The 17,598-nt window shown below is 35.2% G+C and overlaps 2 protein-coding genes across 3 annotated transcripts; one reads left to right on the top strand and one right to left on the bottom strand.

Annotated features, from left to right (window-relative positions):
• Positions 1–1,949: 1,949 nt before the first annotated feature.
• LOC107812713 (protein NLP2) lies at positions 1,950–7,514 on the bottom strand. 2 transcript variants are annotated; one of them, XM_075238161.1, is made up of 5 exons: positions 7,185–7,512; positions 5,620–6,713; positions 5,205–5,252; positions 4,132–5,116; positions 1,950–3,512 (listed from the first exon to the last, which is right to left on the bottom strand). In XM_075238161.1, exons 2-5 carry the CDS (start codon positions 6,442–6,444, stop codon positions 2,626–2,628), a joined length of 2,745 nt encoding a protein of 914 aa, XP_075094262.1. In that variant the 5' UTR covers positions 6,445–6,713; positions 7,185–7,512; the 3' UTR covers positions 1,950–2,625. The 2 variants fall into 2 exon arrangements, with proteins under 2 accessions (XP_075094262.1, XP_016493353.2); XM_016637867.2 differs by having other exon boundaries at positions 5,620–7,514.
• Positions 7,515–14,350: 6,836 nt separating this feature from the next.
• LOC107794955 (uncharacterized) lies at positions 14,351–15,487 on the top strand. Its single transcript, XM_016617514.2, has one exon. The coding sequence runs from the start codon at positions 14,351–14,353 to the stop codon at positions 15,485–15,487; it is 1,137 nt and encodes a 378-aa protein (XP_016473000.2).
• The last annotated feature ends 2,111 nt before the right edge of the window (positions 15,488–17,598 follow it).

Raw genomic sequence — 17,598 nt, 5'->3', positions numbered from 1 at the left:
TTGCTATTTAGTCACATACAATGATACAAATACATTGTATTCTATACAAATTCACTCAAACACATTGTATACATACATAAATATATATATATATATATATATATATATATATATATATATATATATATATATATATATTTTACTGTGTTTATGTATTTCGAAGGTCTGTATTTTTTAATACAACTAAATACACCTGCATTCATGCATACTGTACATATAGTATACATGAATACATGATATAAACATTGAAATACACTGAATACAAACATTAAAATAGAACAGAATATAAACAGAGAATACATTTAATTTTAAAATACAGTGAAATACAGTAAAATACACTGAATACAAATAGAAATACAGTGAATACAACCAATGAAATATACTGAATACATCAGTAATAACATGTATTAGGAATAACTAAAATATTGTTAATACAAATACATTTGAATACACTGAATATAAAATAGCGAATATAGTAAATACAAACATTGAATCTAATGAATGCAACAGTAAAAAAAAAAAATTGAAACATACTAAATACAAAAGTTATATACAACTGAAAAATCATTCTAATTAATTGCGTTGATGATGAGGCATATTAGAATTGATTTTGTTGAGTTATATTAGGAGTGTATCACGCTAATTGATATTATTTCTGTTATTAGACAGCTGAACATACCTATTTTTAAAGTGATTGTTGTTACTGTATTAATGAACACATGGTGCGAATACATGTGAATACATGCGCGTACTGGTGAACTGCCCTGATTTTAAGCGCTTTTTGCTGCTGTATTCATGAATACAGCAGCACGAATACATGTGAATACATGCGCGTACAGCTAGACTGCCCTGATTTTAGGCGCTTTTTGTTGTTGTATTCATGAATATATGGCACGAATACATGTGAATACATGCGCGTACAACTGGACTGTCATGATTTTTAGGCGTTTTTTGTTGTTGTATTCGCGAATACACTATTGTAACAATTGAATAGTAGTTATAAGAAGTAATTATATATATAGTAGCTATAGGAAGTTAATAGCCACTAAACAATAGTGGTTTCTCAAAATTCTTCTTTATTATGGAGTTAGGGGATAGGGGTGAGCAAACATTTTGCCAGTCAAATGGTCGTAACTAGGAGTGGCAAACAGGGGGGTCGGGTTGGATATCGTTCGGGTCGTAAACGAGTAATGAATAAACGGATAAATTATCCGACCCGACCCATATTTAATACGGATAAAAAACGGATTAACCGACGGATAATATGGGTAACCATATTATCCATGACTTCTTGAATATGAACACTTTTGGGAGAATTCCTAGTCTCCCAAATTTGAGAAACCCCCAATTTGAGGTTTTACAAATGTAAAAGTTAAACCCATTAGTTATCCATTGGTTACCCATTGGTTATCCATTTTCTAAATGGATAATATGGTTCTTATCCATCTTTGACCCATTTTTAAAAAGTTCATTATCCAACCCATTTTTAATGAATAATATAGGTGGTTAACTGTGTTCTTTTAACCATTTTGGCACCTCTGGTCGTAACTTACATTGGATTGGGAATTATATCTCAGCAGTGGGTTATATCGCTGCTGTCCACTGAACGGTGGTGACAAAAGGGCGACGAAGAGAGGGGGAGGGGTAACACATAAGACGCTAGGAAAGAGGGAGATGAACATGGACACAATTACTTCCTTTTTTAGTATCTTCATTTCGTTTAATAGTTCCAAACATTCTGAAAATGAAATTCTTTTACATGCTCGAATTTCTCTATATAACCCAACAAGTTATGCGAAGACTTATTCGAAGACAATAGTTCCTAGCCAGATGTTGATATATTTATCAAGAGATGTTTACCTCATATCACCGATGATTTCTTAGGTGTAAGTAGAAGCAGTTAAATTTGTTGAACTTGTTATCATTGATATTTAAGTAGGCACCCAGTCTTTTCTGTCACAGGAAAAATACTACTATCAAAATTCATTCCACGAGTCTTTTTACAAGATCAGAAAGATCCATAAAGTAGATACCAAGCCATTAGTTCAGTTTTGTTAGGCTCCTGGTAGTGAATGCAATAACAACTACATAAGGTTGGAACTTAGCTAAAGTACATTATTAGACATATAGTGTGGAGAGGGTATGATTATCATTGCCCAAATCGTTACGCTGTATCCATTGTAGCTGGAAAATGCTAAACTTGTTGCTAAACGACCACTGAAGACTATTTCTCCTCTCCCACAAACAGCTTGACCAAGGGTCCATCTCACTCGATGCGTAATTGTATGTTCTATACGTAGTACATTCCCATTGATATTTTTAAAAACATTAATACAATGGGTACACATCGTGTAATCAACAAGAATGTCAAATAACTGCATCTGACGGGGCACATTACGGCACATTGACCACTAGTGCAAACAATACGTTGTAGCTTTAAACTGTCATCTCCCATTTTGTGTGCATGTGCATCCAACATTAACACTAGGAATGAAAAGTGAATTAGGCCCTTTTTTACTTACATGTGACTGCCAAGAATACTCCACAGTGATAAGCTGCTAGCTTCGTAGCAAGCAAACCTGACCCGAAATCTGGAAAAACTTGTAAAGCAAAGCAAATATAGCTTTAGGCAGGGCCACTGCTACCAAATGAACTTCCAAGATTGGGATGGTAAGCATGGTGGAGGGAGACTTTAATGGTTCTCCTTTTACATAATCTGTGTATATCTATACATTCCTCAAGATCAGCATCACATGTCAGAAGCACCCACTCGTCGTCGTCATCCAAATATTTTAGATCGATTTTACCATCTTCTATATTGAAACGCCTTAAGACCTCTTGCTGAACATCTATAAAACCCCAATGTGATTGCAGGCTGAAACGGATCTTTTCTTTCCCAAAAGTGGCTTTTACTTTAAATGTAGCTGAATCCCGTATAACCTGGTTGCTACTCGTCGGCAAAGGACACAGAGGTTCCAGAGAAATGTGATTGCTTTGAATTTTTTGACTCTGTGATCGAACCAAAAGCTTGGTTTCTTCTTGACCCATGTCATGCAATTCTGCTTCTGTATGTGCTCTCTTTAGCATTCCTCCAGGGTGTTCTTCCATTGTGGCATTCCCCGTGGCAAAAACATTTGTAAGGGGAAATAAATGCTTTGAATCAGTGGAACAGAATAAACTTGAACTGGAGTTATGACTGCCAGATGAAGAAGTTGACTTGGAAGTAGTGGTCACAGGGCTTAATGCACTGCCATCAGGTTGAGTATTTACTTGCTGCAGATGATCATGGTTCTTAGAAGCAGATAAATTGCTGGTCCCTGGATTATTTGGAGAGGTAAGTTCTGGGAAGTTAGTGTAGAAAGAACTGAGTTTAATAGCACCCTCGGCACCATGGACTGAATCAATAACAAGTTGAAGTTTCTGCAACGAGTGGCCCACTTTCTTGATCTTGCGAGAAGGCCACCTTGTGATTCCATGTTGCCTGCATATTCTTTTCAAAGTTGTAGGGCAAACTGCAAGTTGGAAGAAATTGATAAGTAATCAATGACAAGCTAATATGGCAGAGATGATAGTGCTCAAGACCCAAATTTGAGGCCTTAAGGTAAATCATGGATGCACAAACTTGTAGAAAAGACAATTATAGAAATAATCTAAAATTTTGAGATGATAAATATAAAAAAAATTATAACTTTGGAAAAGATGAAAACCCAAAAGGATCACATGAGCATGTCCTAAGGATTCCAAACTAGAAAGTAGAGAGGTTAATCAAGATGATGCATAATTGGTCTGAAGAAATAGTTGAAAATCAGTACTATTGAGTCATTTAGAGCAGTCCCAGGATATAATTCTCAAAGAACTCAAGATGTCCACGGATTTTCAGTGCATCATTTTAACAGTTGCCCAGGGGGACAATCATGCCATGAAAGAGGCAGACAATTAAGAGAAAGGCAGAGAAATGCATAGTTCTTTATTTAAAAGGCCGAAATTGTAAATTTCTAAAGTTCCAAATCCACAGTAGTGATTAAAGACAAAATAGGTACATGATTGTGAAATGACGATGCTTTATTTTTCGATCCAGAATTTATAAAATGAGTGGGACTGGAAGTAGAAGTTTTAGGCAACTTATCCTACCTCCAATACTTTTTGCAGCATCTTTTAGGCTCCCGGCAAAATACTGCCTGAGTACCTGCAAACTGATGCTCTTCTCGGTCTTTGACCGTCTTCTTTCACCTGCTCTCTTGGCACCTGAGGAATGTGATCCTGTACCAGAAGAAAAATCTAAGGAACCCCCAGAACCTCCGTTGGGTCCAAAATTATCCTGGATCTGGTTTGGCTCTGAGTATGTAGATGCATGAATGGATTCCCTCCAATGGTTTGCTGTCACCTTAAAATTTTCTTCTTGCGAAACAGCGGCTCCTTTACCCTTTCTTTGGGAATCCATCATTTGAGAAAGCCAGGAAGAAGCATCTTGATCCCCGTAAGGTGGAGAGACTGGTTTTCTTGATATTTCTTCATGTGATTCTCCAGCAGAAAGGATGACCTTCTCACGTTGTAGGAGTTCTTTTTCCTCCTGTAATTCCTGATCCGTAACAACACGTAAGCTTCGGCAACTTTGTTGTATCACAGAAGACAGTGAACTTAACATTTGTTTTTGGTCTTCAGTATTTTTGCAATCAAGTGGCAAGAAGAACTCCAAAACAAAGTCAGCCGACCCTGTGTATATACTTCGAAGGCGTATTGCTACAGCAGAACATAATCCAAACATTCTCGCGTGGTGTGACAGTGGATATTCTGTCTTGCTAAAGGCCGTAATATCTGTAGCAAAACATGGCTGATTTGTATTGAATGCTCCACCTGCAACTCCTTCACCTTTAAGCAAGTGATGCTCAGAACATGCGTAATGAAAAGGCAACACTTGTGGATCGCGCACATAGCAAGCTTCGTCGACTGTGGTAACACAAGAAGCAGAGTTCTCATCGGATTGCAGGCACCCACCTTTACCTTGTTGTATGCACGGGGCCCAAGTCTGAGCCAATGGCAACTTGTGTGTATCACACACACATGTCAAGATATATTGAATCTCGGCCAAGGCAGCAAGGTACGACTCATTGCAGTCCTGATATAGAATCACAACTACGATATCAGAGGTGAATATGGAGCTCCGCCTCCTAATGAGAAAGTGAAAGATTAATTTCAGGATCTACCTTGATTTTTGCAGGATTTGAGATGCCAGAACTTCTTAGATTAACAGCCTACAAGAAGGAAAAGGCTTCTTTAACTTCCAAGAGAAATGGTTCGTTGTCATAGCAGAGAATCATAGTAGCCCAAAATGAGTAGCAAAAGTTACTTGTCAGAGGCTATTTTGTTGGTAACCTAACCAACAGGGCATAATAGCTACCAAAGACAAAGCAAAATCACCAATACACAGGAAGAAAAAGAAACATAGAACTTCCTGCTTCAACAATACTTCATCACTTGTATTCAGAACTCGAAAGAAAATTAATCTCTCTCCTCACCTACCAAATAATGGACTAATATTACTAATCTAACTAACTATTCTGGGAACGGACATTAATTGTAAGACACACTAAAGAGAGAGAAAAAGCAATTAAGAAATACCTCAAGAGCTTTGCAGACGTCTTCAAGCTCGGGGTGATAGTGAGTTTTCTGAGTAGTAGTCACAATCTCAACAACACCCAAGCAAGTTCCACTGCCAGTTTCAAAAACAGGAACTGCAATGGAACCCCGAACATTATACTGATGAGCATGATTAACTCGTGGATACTCCTCCCGCTTGAAAAAACGAACATCAGGAGTCCACTCTGGTAGCTTCTTCAAGAAAACACGGCCAGGCAACCCAACCAACTCCTTTGAATCCTTCTCAGCAGCAAATTGGTAATTTTGGGAGACATATCTGTACTCTACTAGACTCTGGAAGTTTGGGTTGAGGAAGTAGGGTTGATTATTAGTAATAAGGACATGTTTGCCTCCTCTCTTGACTGGGACCCATATCTGAATTAGGACATCTTTATCCCTTGTGGAATCTTTTAGGTGTTCAATGGCTTGCACCAATCTCTTTTTTACTGATAAAGTTGGATTCGGGTTTATGTTTGGCCCAATCCACAACCGACGAGGGGAAGTCTCAGAGTTTTCTCTTCTAGTTGGAGAAAAATCATCCATTTGGGCAAACAAAATCTTATCTTTGTCAGTTTCTTCCTGCAAAGTTAGTTGATCTGTGGTAGGAAGGAAATGGCCTGCTTTAGTAGTATCTAACAAAAGGGGCTGAGAAGCCAAAGAGGAGGGAGTAAGGAAATTGGAGGCGTGATTAGTTGTCTCTAGCCAGAATCCGTCGGAGAGGAATTCACTAAAATCAGAAGTAGCAATAGTGTTGTCTGAAGAGAGCTTTGCAAACATGTCATGAAGTGTAAAGGGACCATCTTCCATAATGAAATAGCTACTAGCCTCAAGTTGAATCTCCCATCCCAATATTAAAAAAGAAGCCCTAAATCAATGATCCAACAGAGAGAGAGAGAGAGAGAGAGAGAGAGAGAGAGGGCAAAAAATCACGATCACGAGCCAGAACACAAAAGCAGCCTATATATGAAAAACAAGAAGAGGAACTTCCATGAAGGATTTCTTTCCTCCGCCTTCCAAAACCCAATCAGCCCGGTTTCCACAAACCTCATCAGTTTTAGTTTTGGTTTGCAAATTAACTGCAATTCACAAATGCATTTCAGGAGCCATACATTTCCATGCAAAATTACTCTACACTACATAGCCAAAATGCTAATCAAACAACACAAAGCTGCAACCTTTGATACAGAAGCCCCCCCTAAGGAATTTAAACTAAAGAGAAACTATAAACAACCTGAGCCGTCAACAAAAGAAGCAAATCAAGAGGGACGGATTATGGATCTAAGGGTAAGAAATAGTATGATCTAAACAACAAGAGGAGACAAACATTCCAATTCCAAAGTTATCGTCTTTGTGGAGTTAAACAAAAGCTACATCGAGTATGTAATGCAGAATTTGACTTTGCAGACAATCACACTGCACTTTATAGACAAAAAAGAACTCATCCTCATTAATTCAACCATGTATAGCAAAAGAAAGAAAGAAAGAAAGAAAGACCACCAATTACAGGGAGTGGAAAAAAGATACTCCGTAGAATAAAAGTTACTCACTTTGAGAAAGATTCTTGAAATATATATAGTCTTTAATTAAGCTGGCATGTCTGGCTGGTTATAAGACTAATTTCAAGAACTGAAAACATTCTAAGAATTTGGTAAAGTCACTTCACATATATATATATATATATATATATATATATATATATATATATATATATAATGATGTGTATAAATATAAAGGGGTGGCTTGCTTTTAATTTGTTACCAAAGGAAGTCAGAATTCAGAACCCAGGACATCCACAGAAATATTTGTAACTGAGGAGAGAATATAGAGAAGAGAGAGAGCACTACAGAGAAATGGGACACAGTTAAAGTGGTGTACTAGTATATGAATAAAGGTATGCCACCCTATATGAACTGCCGCTGGCTGCTGATGTAAGCCACTTTTTAAAGAATAGAATAAGATACATATACACACACTCACTCGCGCTTAAAGGAAAATCACCTTTCATTTATTTCATTTTCGTGGCCCCTTTGATATTCCTATTCTAAATGGTACTTGCCGTTGCTGTTGATTCTACTAGTAACTTTAAAGATTCCGAGGATTAAAAAAAACGCTTAAGAAAAACCTTGTCCCACATCAAAAAAAAAAAATACAATACTTTAAGGCTATTACTTAAATCTTTTTCTTTTTAAAAAAAAATATATATTTTTTTTGGATATTTTTTCATTTACCTAATACCGTCAAACCTCTCTATAACAGTCTCACTTGTTTCAATGATTTTTTAGCTTTATAGTGAATATATTAATGTTTCAAAATATTTGGTCAAAATTTCCAGAACTATTATTTGGTAATATTAGAGATTCTACTTCTATAAAGATGGCAGTTATTAGGGATAATTTTATAAATAACGTACTGCTATAAAGACGGTTGTTGTTATAAGTAAAATGTTATTATAGAGAGGTAAAATATAACAAAAAAAAAATAGTTTCCGAAAAAAACTTGACTTTTATAGTTATAGTGAAATATTACTATATCAAGTGATTATTATAGAGAAGTTTGAGTGTAGCAAATATATCTATTATTTTATTTTTCTCACCGGACAAATGATTTTTACGTAACACAAATTTTATAAGGAATATAAAAAAATCAAAATATATTACACTTGAAATTTGAATCTATGACCTCAATCAAATTTTGAAGCGCTTTTGCAACTACACTAAAAGCCTCCATATGTTAGAGAAATTAAACAATTGTCATATAGCTTAGTTTGACCAAAAGTGTAATTTTTGGCCCAAATAATTAAATTTATGTGCTAAAAGGTTAATCTTAGTTAACAATAATATTTCTAGACGCGAGTTCCGAAAGTGTGACTAACGTTATACAGATATGGTAGAAATATAATAATAGTGTGCAACAATCATCCCAAGTAATTTGAGCAATAATATTGCATTAAATAGTAACGGACAATAATAAATGACATTTAAATAAATAAAATGAATGATTCACCCAATAAATGAGGAATTGGGTGATTATTCCTCCTCACAATGATGAATGACAAACAAATCCTCGAATGTTCGAATTATCCTCGGATATGGTGGAAAGAATGGAATAATATAAACAAGAATCTTGATGAAAATGTGATGTTTGTATCTTGGTAAGAGTGATGAATCTTTTGTGAAGGTCTGTTCTTACTAATGAATATCACATGCCCTCCGTTATTGGCCCCTCTTCTTATATATATATATATATATATATATATATATATATATATATATATATTTCTAACAAACCCTAACAGTTTAACATCTTATTTCGAAAATTAGCTAGCCGTTACAGCTTCATTAGTGATGCTCGACCTCGACCATTGTCGTCATCTCGATCACGGTTTCCGTCGACTCTTCGACTACGAATATTTCTACTTCTTGGATAATATTATTTCGAATACTATCAGACTGATTTCGACCCATACAGAAATATATTTAGGAAGACGATGAAGTGAAAAGATAATAATACTAGTAGAGTATTATTTAACTTGGAAAATTGTGACCGTATATATAAACAAAAGAATAAACACAGAAAAATGAAAATTAGAAAGAATGGGCGCAAGGGAACGGAGTCCATGATTTTTGGGGTGGAGCCCCTGAAAAAAGATTCTCAAACTTGGCGTTCCATTGACTGTGTCCGAGAGAGCAGAAAAAGAAGGAAAGAAAGAGAATCCATTGAGATTCTTTCTGTAGACAACACCTGAAACCAAGGTTGAGTTCACAAGCTTTTAACCTTAACTTATTTGGAAACCTATATATACCTACCTCCTGCGATTAGTTCATTTTGCACTCCTCTGAAACTTTTCCCTTTTTAGTTTCAATTTTCTATTATTTTAATCACAAGTTACAGTTTTACTACTACACATTTTAGTATCAAATTGTACGCATAAAATCTTCTTTAAAGCACTATAAGAGATTGATAATCATTATGTTATTGTAATGGACGAAATGCGATCACGATTAGCTTAAAAAACAAACAAAAGAAATAAATAATGATATGTCATTGGTAGGACCAATTAAAGAGGTTTTTGTACCTAAAAGAGTATGGTATTGTAAGGTAGGTGTTTGCTCATCATAAAATCCACCCGAAAAAGGTAAAAATATATAGAGGCCGCAATCAAAATGTGATTCATTTGCACTCAAAAAAATAAAATATATGAAAAAAATGAGCAGTGATCACAATATATATAACGCCCCTTTAAAGGGCGTTATACCTTAACGGTCGTTTGCCCAGTTAAGTATAATATTCTTTTAAAAGGCACTGTATTTGAACCTCAAAAAAGCGGGAAGGTATAGTGCCCTTTATTAAGACGTTGTACTATAGCGTCTTAATAAAGGACGCTATACCTATATAAAAAGTCGTCCCTTCCCTTTCCCCACCAACAGAAAACTATCCCCCCTCCCCTAAAAAACGAGCCAAAACCAGCGATCCCCCCTCCATTGATAACGAAAAAAAGCTCGAGTGGAGCCCACTGGTCCCACAAAAAGGATAGATTTTCGGTCCCACATCCTAGCTAAGGCGTTATCTCGTAGTGGGTTGCTCGTTTCGGCTCCAAATCACCACATCTTCAACTTTCCAAAAACTTTAAATCGAGGTATGCTGACTTAGTTTTTGTTAAAACTCGTATAAAAAATGCATATTAGTTGTTTTTAATATGCTCTATGTTATTTTGTGATTGTTTTGCGATTTAATTAATTTGTTATTTTTTATCCGGACTATAGTATTAGTGTGCTAAAACAAATAGTAAAATAGAGAAATTATTATTAGTTGTTAAAAAAATATTAATTAGTTACTTTTTACTGTGGTATATGTATTTTCGTGATTGTTTTGTGATTAAATTAATTTATTATTTTTATCCGATTTAGGTTATTTATTTGCTAAAAGACTAGTAAAATAGATAAATTGTTACTTTAGTTCCCTGTAGTGATATCTTGTGGCCTAATGTAGAGCTCGTATTTGTGATGTAGTGCCCTTTTAGCGTAGTAAAATATAGTGTCCTTTAGCGTAGTATCCTTATAGTTATTGAAATTAATCATTTAAGTATCGGTTAAATCCCAAAATACGACCAAAAAAACTGATAGTTCAAACACAAACTCTCTCCAATTCTAGTCAACAAACGTAAGAAAATAACATGAGAAAATAATAATATTTGTCAAACTAAGTATTGCTATATGAATATTTAATAAATAAATTTTGTATAGTTATAAAAAATTAATCATTTCATTTTATTATAGTAAAAAATTAGTGAGTAACAAACAAACATATAAAATAATAAACTAACATATACAATAATAAACTAACATATAAAATAATAAACTAACATATAAAAAATCTCCAAAATAACCTTATAGGGATATCCAAACTCTTTCAGTCGGAACCTGTTCGACTAAAATTGCTCCAAAATAACCACCTGATGACTGAGGGATATCCCTACTTTGCGCAAACTCATTATTGCGAACGTCTTCAGCCTTGACGTATATTTTCAACATTTTTATCACAAGAAATTCCCGGTATTCATCTGGAGTCCTCAAAAAACCTCTCAGAATTATCGTCTTCGATGTTAAACTCAGCATAACAAGCAACCTCTTGCAGAGTGACAGAATATGGATATCTTCCGATTACTTTTATATTCACCGAACATTTGCTCACACTCATTTGTTTACATAACAACGATACCAATGTATCGTACTCCATTGCATTGTAAGTGGCAATTTAACATGACACTGTGGAGATAAACTATAACTTACTGAGTTATTCGCCATCACAACCTCACCCCTCCCAATATAATGAAACTCTAATTCTTCGCTCTTCAGACATTATGATAAAATGCAAAACAACTTAACGAAGAAATATTTTAGAAGACTTGAGCATATTTATGAATGAATTTTTATAAAATCCTTAACCTCTTTAAATAAGGCAAAAATCAGTCCCGGGGGTACAATTATTTGAGGTATAGCGCCTTAAATATGGGTGCTATACCCAATTGAATTTTTGTTATGTCAGTTAAGCCCAGAAAAATTATTGATGGGCCCACATAATATGTATAGTGCGATAAATATATATATATATATACATATATATATATATATATATATATATATATATATATATATATATATATATATATATATATATATATATATATATCACCTTTTAAAATGGCGCTATACTTAACTGGGTAAACGGCCATTAAAGGTATAGTGCACTTTAAAATGACGTTATATATATTATGATCACCGCTCATTTTTTTCACATATTTTGGCTCTTTTAAGTAAAAAAGAACCACATTTTGGTCAGAACTCGAAATATATATAGATCAGGTGACATTGCAAATGTCCTTTTACTGTCTAACATTAAACTGTAACAAATATCCCGCAGCCGCACGAGTTTTTGAAAAGTTACGATATATGTGGGCAATTGAAAGGGAAAAAAGGACAAAAAAAACATACTCCCTGTTTAAATTTAGATGAGAAAGTTTGATTCGACACGATGTTTAAGAAAAAAAAAGATTTTTAAAATTTGTGGTGTTAAAAACTTAAGGGGTAAAAGATTTGTGCGACCATGACAATTATGTGGTTATAAAAACTTCTTTGTAACGCGATAAACTATGCCAAAAAAAACTTAATTTGGTCTTATCATTATAAGTAGTTAACGAAATAGTCGGGTTTGCTCATGGAAAACTGACTTGGTCTGCTGCATCTCTTAAATTAAAGAGAAAATAAGATTCTAATAGAGTGGGTGCAGATGCCAACCCTGCCAACTGCTACTGAGATCGATATAAATTGGAGTAGTATATTTTTTGGTGATATATACATATATATATATATATATATATATATATATATATATATATATTTGAATTTTGTCTTTTGGCTAATTAATGTAATTGTGAAATTTCGAGGAATGTTCCTTTTCTTGATGTATAAGCGAAGTTATATAGCTAAACGTGTTCCCAACCAGCAAGCAGTTTGCTTGATCAGCAGACAGGGAAGAGGGCATCTAAATTCTCAAGACTTATAAATAAAACCTTAGTAAACTTGTAGGTGATTTCCTCTAAAAGCACAAATAATAGTATTGGTTATTTTAAAAAGAAGCTGATCTTAATTCTCAGGTCTTGTAAACCAAAAAACACATATGCGGCAGGAGGGGGAGAGAGAGAGAGATTCTATGTGTGTCTTAATTACGAGAAAGGACGGCACCTTTCCCATCTCTGAGGGATCGACTATTTATGCGGCATCCCGTACGTACGTACGTTTATTTGCCCCTTTTTAACCTCTAATTTCCAATACATGATTAATTATGGCTACACAACACAATTAAGCTTAATTTAATACAAGTGGTTGCACCCAAAACTACCTCTACTTTTAAACTGATCAAATGGAATAGAAGGGTAAAAATTTATCCACATCGGATATTTACACCCAACTAATAAGCAAATGACATTTGTCGCTTTATTTAATTATAATTATTAATACTTAACTATAGTTAACTTCTTTTGTGTTTTGCACATAATCTTAATCAATAATATAATAAATACTTATATTCTTGCTATAATATATATTCTCCGTTGTGTTTTAAAGCGCCAACATCAAGTAGATTGATTTTATTTAATATTATTGTACTTTCTTTTTTATTTTTTATAAAGAAAAATTTCTTGAATTAAATAAATAAATCATCTGACGAGTATTATCCGAATTATACTCGCTAGTCAAAGATAGTATAGTATAATATCGTGTCCACATAGATTGGATTTAAACAGTATTATCGTAGTTTGTAGCTAGATTGTTATCCAGGAGGATCAACAATGGAGATATATATGAATTCTAACTACAAATAACTAAGAATCTAAAGTTATCGACTAATGACAATCGCAACAAAGGAAAGTAAGGTAGTTATCAATGGGAGAAAATAGGTTTTGACGGAATAAGTGCAAGATAATTGTTTGGAATGTAAATTCAGATTAGTCACTTCTAATGTTCAAGTGAGTCTCTCGAATTCACTTAATTATCAGTACAAATGCTTAGTAGAAAATCCTCTCTCGATTAAGTTTCAACCTCACAATATGAACCAATTTAAGCTCGGTGAAGATATGCAAGAATTCGTAATGGATTGGTCTTTAGGAGAATCTCTTTCGATTATCCTCATAAATAGGTTTAATCAATGATTCAACTAGCCTCTTTTGATTACTTAGAGGAATCTATTGAGACTTGTATAATTATATTTTTATATGTAATGATAGTTAGTTGTACAGTTAGGGGAGTTAGTTAGTGGGCCAGCTTAGCCAGCTCAGCATTAGTTATAGTTTCTGGTATTGTACATGTATATACTTTGTACTACAATGAGAAAAGAAAGCGAGCTTTCACTTTTCCAATTCCTATTTCTCTCTTATGTTTTCTCTCTCACAGAACTCTCTAGAAGGACTCCATTGAAGCTCCAGATCGAGCTTCAAGCTCATCTTCAATCCCAGTTCTAATATGGTATCAGAGCAAGGATGCTCATGCTCGACTATCCGCCATCATCCCTCTCAATTTTGCCTACTACTTTCTTTTTTTTTAGTTTGTCTCTCTAGTCCGATCGTCATTTGCCCTAATTTGTTCGAACTGCAAAATTGATAATTGATTCTTAAAGTTTCACCTGAAATTAGTGTGTGACACAACAAATTCATCTATTCATGGTTGTATTAAATCAGGAAGATACATATGTTGGTGATACCGGTGTCGTCACTGCGACGAGCACCGGAATAGATCCAAGTGATCCACTCTACCTACATCCGTCAGAAAATCTTGGAGCAATGCTCGTCTCAGTTCCTTTCAGTGGAATTGGGTATAGATCCTGGAGACGTAGTGTCATGCGAGGTTTGTCCGTCAAAAACCAATTAGGGTTTATAAGTGGAGAGTGCAAATCACCAGATCCTCAAACTCAAAGGTTTCGACAATGGGAGCGATGCGACGATATGGTAACGTCTTGGATTCTAAATTCACTCTCTAAAGACATCGCGGATAGTGTGGAATATGCTAATAATATTGTTGAGTTATGGAGAGAATTGGAGGATCGCTATGAGCAAACTAATTGTGCTAGGTTGTACCAGATTCAAAAAGAGATAAACGTCTTGTCTCAAGGTGTGCTGGACATTACAGGTTATTACACTAAACTGAAAAAGCTCTGGAAAGAGCTGAATACTTTGAATAAGAAGACTCACTGCAGTTGTACCTATACATGTGGTGCCAAGGAGAACATACATGAGGCCGAGCAGGACAGGAGATTGATACAGATCCTTATGGGACTTAATGAGGTCTACATTGTTGTACGTGGAAGCATTCTTATGATGAATCCACTGCCAACTCTTGCACAGGCTTTTTCACTGCTCATTCAGAATGAGAAGCAGAGAGAGATCAAACCAAATAACCAAATGTTTTTTGAGTCTGCTTCCTTAAATGTCAACACATCAAAACATGGTTCCTACAAAACAAATTACTCTAACAATAGCAATTCCATTGGAGGTAATAGGCCTCGACCATTTTGTGATTACTGTAAGAGGCCAGGGCATACCAAGGATAAGTACTACAAACTACACGGGTACCCTCAGAGTTTTAGAAATTCACACACTCAAAGTTCAAACGCAGGACAGAACATGAATCAAGCTGCAAGGTTCAACAAAGGAAGGAGAATAGTAGCCACTGTGCAAGGGACCTCTGCTGAAGCAATGCCAGCTGGAAAGGACGGATCAGAAGATAGAGATGAGGTCAGACATGTCAACCTTTCTAAGGAACAATATGGACAGATCCTGAATTTGCTGCAACATTTTTAGATTGGAACAGGAGGAGAGAGTTCCATCTCCACAAACTATGTCAGTGGTGCTGTGAACTTAGCAGGCATAATAAATTACACTTCTTCTATTGATTTTGGCAAATTGTCCTCTGAATGCTTCAAAAACAAGGCTGACTCTTGGATATTATATTCAGGAGCCTCTAATCACATAACCTTCAATATATCTTTACTAACCAATATTATAACCCTACAATATCCCTTATTAGTAGTTCTCCAAACTGATACAAGGTAAAAGTAACACAAATTGGAAGTGTGACATTGTTTCCCAAGATCATTTTGCACAAAGTCATTATATACCCTCCTTCATATATAATCTCATATCAATTCATTCATTAACCAGTTCAACCCCTCAAAGCATTGTTGGCTTTACTGATAATATTTGTCTTTTGCACGCCCTTTCAATGATGAGGCCTCTGAATATTGGTAAAGCCAGTGATGGCCTGTATCTTCTCTACCCAAGGTGTCTCGGGAACAACCATTCAGAATCAACAGTAAATAGTTCAATTGCCAGTTCGGTTTCTTCCACTTGCTGCACAGACAAATTACATTGTTTCATCATTCTATTGTAAATATCTCATTGTTTAGGGATAGTTGCATATCTCATTCAATTGTAAATACATGTTCTCCAAATAATAAAGTGCAATTTCCTATTGTGAATAGCATCAGTCCTTCTATCTCTTCAAGTGATGATATAAATGTGTTGTGGCATAACAGACTGGGTCATGTACCCTTTGCCAAAATGAAGGGAATATCCAGTATTCCAGCATCTTTCTCACAAAAACAACTATTTACATGCTTTGTCTGCCCAATGGCAAGAGAGGGGAGATTGCCATTTCTAGAAAATCCACCAATTCCACCAAAATCTTTCAACTACTTCATGTTGATCTCCGGGGTCCCTACCACATGCCAACTCATGATAACTTCAGATATTTCATTACCATGGTGGATGATTATAGTAGGTCCACCTGGACCCACCTATTAACCAGCAAAAGTAATGCCCTGCATATTATCAAAAACTTTGTATCAATGATTGAAAATCAATTCAACACTACTATCAAACCTATAAGGTCAAACAATGGTCTAGAGTTTAACAACACAGAGGCAAATCAGTTTTTTTCTTTCTAAAGGGATCATCCACCAAAAGACATGCCCTTATACACCACAACAAAATGGCATAGTAGAAAGAAAGCATAGGTACTTGTTAGAAACTGCCAGAGCCCTCTTATTTCAGTCAAAATTGCCTCTAAAATATTGGGATGAATGCATCATATGTGCAACCTACATAATAAATAGACTGCCCTCTTCTAATTTTAAGGGCAAGTCACCATATGAACTACTATACAACAGAAAACCTACTTACTCTCATATGAGGAGTTTTGGTTGCTTGTGCTATCCTATAGTGCCCAAGGGCCACAGAGATAAATTTGAACCTAGAACCACACCTCATGTATTTGTTGGATATCCTTTTGGGTAATGTAACGACTCGGTCGATCGTTTTGAGTATTATAACCACGTTCCCCCATTTACTGCTCAATTTATGTTTTATAGTTATTTTATGACTTATCAGGTTAGTGGGTTCGGGTCCGAAAAGAATTCGGAGTGAAATGAGATACTTAGTCTCACAATTAAAAAGTTAAGTTAGAAAAGTGGACCGGATATGGACTTATATGTAAACGACCACAGATATAAATTTTGATGATTCCAATAGATCTGTATGGTGATTTTGGGCTTAGGAGCATGTCCGAAATATTATTTGGAGGTCCGTAGTGGAATTATGCTTGAAATGCCGAAAGTTGAATTTTTGGGGAGTTTGACCGGGGGTTGACTTTTTGATATCGGGGTCGAAATCCGATTCTAAAAATTTGAGTACCTCCACTATGTCATTTATGACTTGTAGGAAAAATTTGAGGTAAATCGGACGTGATTTGGTAGGTTCCGGAGTCGTTTGTAGAAATTAAAAATTTCAAAGTTCATTAGGCTTGAATTGGGGTGTAATTCATAGTTTTAGCATTGTTTGAGCTGATTTGAGGGTCCAACTAAGTTTGTATGATGTTTTAGAACTTGTTGGTATATTTGGTAGAGGTCCCGAGG

Source organism: Nicotiana tabacum, chromosome 19 (assembly GCF_000715075.1).
Source record: "Nicotiana tabacum cultivar K326 chromosome 19, ASM71507v2, whole genome shotgun sequence".
In the NCBI taxonomy this organism is placed as follows: domain Eukaryota; kingdom Viridiplantae; phylum Streptophyta; class Magnoliopsida; order Solanales; family Solanaceae; genus Nicotiana; species Nicotiana tabacum.
This window is presented reverse-complemented; position numbering and strand designations above follow the sequence as displayed.